Below are 6,000 nucleotides of genomic sequence, written 5' to 3'. Positions count from 1 at the left end.
ATCTCTAACTAAGCTAGAACCAGCCCTGCACCGCACATCGATCCAGATATCTCCCCATTCACTGCTCTGCTAGATTTATATCAAGCTGGGGGCGTGTCCATGCCCTCCCTATCACAACTCAGAAGACAGTTGAAGGATGAAACTGAGCATGTGCGGCCTTCTCAGTGAGCAGGTCAAAGAAATAAGAAAAAGAACAAACAGCAGGTGGTGCTGTATAGATACATTTTATTTAATAACTCAGTGGCTATGCTACATTTTTAATTACATGAAATTACAAAAGTATTCAGATCTAGGTGCTGGTTTGAAAACTGTAGAATATTTTTTGTGGGACAACCCCTTTAAGGTACCTTTTTTCATGCTCTAATAAAACAAAGTTGATGGGACCAATGTAACCCACTGAATAGTCGCCTGAAGCTCAGTTTGTGGGACATTCAAGGGCATTCATTATTATTAATATATTTGTTCTTGCTAATGGGCCCAAATAGCCCCAAATTCCTATGAACGTGATCAGAACATTTGGCATCCATATACAAATCTGAGAACGAGCAGTGCAACAGCTCCCAATCACGTGGGGCGCCACACTATGTGTCGGTGAGCGCAGCAGAAGAAACCACGCGCATCTGGCATCATTTACTACAACATGGATTTCTATATCACGCTACAGGGATGGGTAATGTAACGGCTACAAGCCTCAAATATAATGATACATTATCTGCTGAACATTTGGAATTAGTAGTATATTCAAGAGACTATTCTTCCTATAACAAAGGCATATAGTGACTGAGATATAATTGAAAGAATACCAGCCTTGTTAATACGAACAGATACCAACACTATTCACGCATTATCAAGACTGATATAATTGGGATTATCCTATTACATTTTTGTCTCATATATTCAGAGGACTGCATTGATAATATAAGAGACTATACGTTTTATATTCTTATATTTATATCAAGCTTTGCCAAATATTATTTTTTTAACATCTATTCGTTTCATTATTTAATTTAATTGTTTCATTATTCTATTTTTACTCTAAGAGATTGATCAACCATTTTTTGATATTATACATTCAAGGATGTTGTATGTTTTTATTCAAGTTTTATTTGTATACAATAAATGTATAGTTCTATATATAATTGACTACTAGTCCGTACAGCATTAGATAGTAGAGTGCCCCCCATATTAAGTATATATTGTACTAAGTGGTGGATACTATTAATTTCACATATGCACTCCATTATGAAGATTTTATTTATTTATTTTTTGTATGAATTTATCCAACACTTTTTTTGAATTTTCTGAATCAACCCAATCCCAAATTACTTATTTGATTTTGAGTTTATACATTTCCAAGCTAAAGCAAGCAGACGTAGACCAGCATTTCAAAAAAATGGTGGCAGAAGAATTTGCCATTACTTTGGTTTACGGGCATGAATGAAATAGTGAGTGTCATAATCAGCAACATCCATCTTTGATTTATTAATTAAAGGGGTATACACAGCCTTTTCAATTTCGTAACCAGCTTCTTTAAACGCCATCTCCAGCTCTTCTTTTGTTGTGCTCATTGAACTAAAACAGGTTTTACCAACGTAATAAAAAGTAGCATTCAGCACGCTTAAAATTAAAAGGTGACCTCCAGGTTTTATCAAGTGCTGGAAATTTTTTAGAACCTCACAATATGACTTTATGTCTTTACATGGAGCCTCAAGACAAAGAGTAGAAAGGAGACAATCAACTGGAGGCACAACAATAGGATCATAAGGATTTTGTTTCAGAGCATCACATTTCAGGACTTCTTTCACCTTACTGCGAAGTTTTTCTGCTTTTTTCTCCCAACCCTCCCTATAAACATACAAGAATAAATTGTTAAACCATGTAATTTGTGTGTGAAATCATAACTTATACAAAAGCAAATTTCAGAATCTACAGAAATACATCAAGATGGCAACTACTTTCCATATGCCCTATTAAGACAAATGGTCATCATAGATGACGGTACCTTTCTTGGGATAATCCTCAGCTTGATTAGAAAGCACCTCTGTAAGATCAATTATTTCAATGGTCACCATGTAGTACTATATCTACTGGTTGTTAAGGTTTGACCATCTACAGATGTAATTCACAATATTTTTGGAATGGAGAGACCTTTAACCCTTTCATGACTGGGCCTAAAAAATGCTCTGTCTTTATTGGAGGTACGCCACATAGTATGCCCATACATGCTGATTGTCTTGCTGGAAGATCCCATCCTCCCTAGGAAAGACAATGTGAAATGTCACATGACAAAAAAATTGGTAGAACATGACTAGTGATGAGTAGGGATGAGCGAACACCTGGAAGTTCGGGTTCGCCGGGTTCAGAATGGGGACACGAACTTTGGGGCACTAAAATGCTTGTAAAATAGACATAGTACGGGCTAGAGGGCTGCAAAAGGAAGCAAAATGGGGGTGTAGGTAGAAGCGGTGGTGGAGGAGGAGGTAGCCAACACTGTTTTTTTTTTTTTTTTTTTATATTTTTCCTTTATTTTTTTTACATTTTTTAATAAATTTGGGAAGACCCAAAAACATTGGGCAATAGAAAAGAGAATGCAAAGAGAAAGTACGCTGGAGTATAACAATGGCTCGGTGCGGCCCGTATACTTGTCAATTCAACACAAGGTACAGACAAATCCTGTGGGATCCATGCCTGGTTTATTTTAATGAACGTGAGCTTGTCCACATTGGCTGTGGAGAGGTGGCTGCGCTTGTCTGTGATCACCCCCCCTGCCGTGCTAAACACACGTTTGGACAATACACTGGCTGCAGGGCAGGCCAGCACCTCCAAGGCGTAATGGGCAAGCTCAGACAATGTGCCCAATTTGGAGACCCAGAAGTTGAATGGAGAAGATCATCAGTCAGTACGTGTAGGAGTGTGCACACGTACTGTTTCACCCTGTTGCTGAAATGCTGCCTCCTGCTAAGACGTTCCACACCAGATGGTGGTGCTGGTTGTTGTGGCGTGCTGACAAAGCTTTTCCACATTTCGGCCATGCTAACCCTCCCTTCTGAGGTGCTGGCTGTGCCCCAGCTGCATTGGCGACTTCTTCCTGTTCCTCTGCCTTTGCCTTGTGCTTCCACTGAGCCCCCGCTGTCAGGTGGGAATGCCATCAGCAGTGCTTCTATTAGCGCGTGCTTCTACTTGCACATCTTCCAATCACGCTCCAGTGACACAATTAAGGATGGCACGTTGTCCTTGTAGCGGGGATCCAGCAGAGTGGCCACCTAGTAATCAGCACTGGTTGGAATGTGGGCAACTCGGCGGTCTTTGCCCAGCCACTGCAGAATGTAGTCGTTTAATGTGTGCCAGGCTGCCCAGAGGCAACAACATCAAGGGATAGCCTCTCCCAGTAGGATTCTTTCGCACTTTCCAAATGTAGTGACATACAAATCTTCACATTCTCCTGGTAGATGGTATAACCTTCAAAAGGGACGAACGTAATAGTAAAGTACCGCCACAAGAGGTTAGAATGAACAATTTATTATACTCACAAGTAGGGTTGTTTAAAATGCCTTAAAACATTGCTAGATAGCCTTATGTTCATACCCGACCCGAGTTTCGCTTGACGCTTCGTCTGGTTTGCCCCAGCGAAACCCGGGTCGGGTATGAACATAAGGCTATCTAGCAATGTTTTAAGGCATTTTAAACTACCTTGCTTGTGAGTATAATAAATTGTACATTTTAACCTGTTGTGGCGGTACTTCACTATTATGTACATCCCTTTTGAAGGTTATACCATCTACCAGGAGGGTAAAAGCGAATGTGAAGATTCGTAAGTCACATTTGGAAAGTGCAAAAGATTTCTCCTAGGAGAGGCTATCCCTTGATGGAGAGTGAAGCAGCGCGGTCCTTTACATAAAACACATTGCTGTGTGAACTTGCCCATATCATTACAGGACCTGCAGCGCATCGAAGGAAGGCAACGTATTTTGAGACATTTTTGTCTTTATTGCCAGAGGCAACAACAAGCTGTCCTCTGTGGGAGATGTATCGTCTGTGTCCTCTGTATCCGCCCAGCCACACTCCAGCTGCTTTAGGTGCCAACCTGCTGTGAACACGGTTCCTCCTCCTCCTCATCCTCCAGAACTATGCCCTGGCTGGACAGTTGTGTACCTGGCCTCTGTTGGTGCAGGAACCCACCCTCCGAGCCACTTGTGAATGACTGGACTGATCACCTTGGAAATGATCCCTCTTCCTCCTTCTCTTCCTCCTGTGCCACATCCTCTTCCATCACCGCCCGAAGTGTTTTTTCAAGAAGACATCGAAGTGGGATAGTAACGCTGAGGACGGTGTCATCGACACTGGCCATGTTGGTGGAGTACTCGAAACAGCACAACACGACACACATGTCCCGCATGGAGGCCTACTAGTTGGTGGTGAAGTGGTGCTGTTCCACAGAGTGACTCACCCATGCGTGCTACAGCTGCAACTCCACTATCGCCTGCTGCTGCTCGCACAGTCTCTCCAGCATGTGCAAGGTGAAGTTCCACCTTGTCGGTACGTCGCATAAGAGGCGGTGAGTGAGAAGGTTGAAGTTACGCTGCAGCGCAGACAGGCGAGCAACAGCAGGGTGAGAACACTGAAAGCACGCACAGATGGACAGGACTTTCTGCAGCAGCTCTGACATATCAGGGTAATTTTTCAGGAACCTCTGCACCACCAAATTCAGCACATGTGCCAGGCAAGGGATGTGCGTCAAACTGGCTAGGCCCAGAGCTGCAACAAGATTTTGCCCTTTATCGCAAACCACCAGGCTGGGCTTGAGGCTCAGTGGCACCAACTACTCATCGGTCTGTTGTTCCATGCACATCCACAGTTCCTGCGCTGTGTGGGTTTTCCCCCCCCACACCGCTGTGTGGGTTTTTCCCCCCCACACAGATGAGTTTCAAAACAGCCTGCTGTCGTTTCCTCCAGGCTGTACCGAAGTTGATGGTAAAGTTGTTACGCTGACTGGATGAGGAGGTGGTATAGGAGGAAGCGGAGTAGGAGGAGGAGGCAAAGAGAAACGTCCTGCAATCCTCAGTGGCAGAAGGACATGCACCAAACTTCTATCTGCCTCAGGCCCAGCCACCACTGCATTAACCCAGTGTGCAGTTAAGGAGATGTAACGTCCCTGCCCGTGATTACTGGTCCACGTATTGGTGGTTATGTGGACCTTGCCACAGATGGCGTTGCGCAGTACACACCTAATTTTGTCCGCCACTTGGTTGTGCAGGGCAGGGATGGCTCGCCTGGAAAAGTAGTGGTGGCTGGGAACCACATACTGTGAGACAGCCAACCCATAAGGTTTTCAAAAGTCTCTGTCTCCACCAGAGGTACTTACTCTTTCTCTCCAGTGTTTGGGAGATGGACAGCTGAACGCTTCCATGAGACAGTGTGGTGATGCTTGGTGATGGTGACGGAGGTGGTGGCTTTTCTGCCACATCCTCTGTTTGTGGGGTGGCAGATGCCACTGTCACTCTAGAGGGGGAAGAAGAGGCTGAGACTGTAGCAGAAAAGGGAGCAGGAGGAGCCTGAGATCTTTTGTGGTTTTTGAGGTGTTTACTTCACTGCAGCTCGTGTTTAGCATTTAGATGCCTGGTCATGCAGGTGGTGCTCAGGTTTAGAACATTTATGCCTCACTTTAAGCTCTGATTGCACAGCTTGCAAACCAATCGTGTCTTGTCATCAGCACATTGTCTGAAGAACTGCCAAGCCAGGGAACTCCTTGGAGCTGGCGTTGGTGTGCTCAGTCCCTGGGTATGGTGGGCAGTATGGTGTACTGGCTAGGGGACGGCCACTCTGCTTTTGCACCCTGCTCCCTCTTTTGCTGTGCGGCTGGCTCTGTGTGACCACCGCCTCTTCTTCTGAACTGCACACGTCACTCGCATGACCTTGATTCCATGTGGGGTCTAGGACCTCATCATCCTCCACATCATCTTCCACCCACTCTTCACTCCCGCCCTTCTTGCCGGTCTGCAC

At 44.6% G+C, this 6,000-nt stretch overlaps 1 protein-coding gene across 1 annotated transcript in view; it reads right to left on the bottom strand.

The window, feature by feature from the left end:
* Window positions 1-245: 245 nt before the first annotated feature.
* Window positions 246-6,000, bottom strand: part of LOC122928945 (nicotinamide N-methyltransferase-like) — a 257,832-nt gene continuing 252,077 nt past the window's right edge. Inside the window, exon 4 of the mRNA XM_044282291.1 lies at window positions 246-1,845. Coding sequence (XP_044138226.1) covers window positions 1,416-1,845 — 430 coding nt within the window. The 3' untranslated portion in view covers window positions 246-1,415. The remainder of the gene's footprint in view (window positions 1,846-6,000) is intronic.

This window comes from Bufo gargarizans, chromosome 2 (genome assembly GCF_014858855.1).
Source record: "Bufo gargarizans isolate SCDJY-AF-19 chromosome 2, ASM1485885v1, whole genome shotgun sequence".
In the NCBI taxonomy this organism is placed as follows: Eukaryota; Metazoa; Chordata; class Amphibia; order Anura; family Bufonidae; genus Bufo; species Bufo gargarizans.
This window is presented reverse-complemented; position numbering and strand designations above follow the sequence as displayed.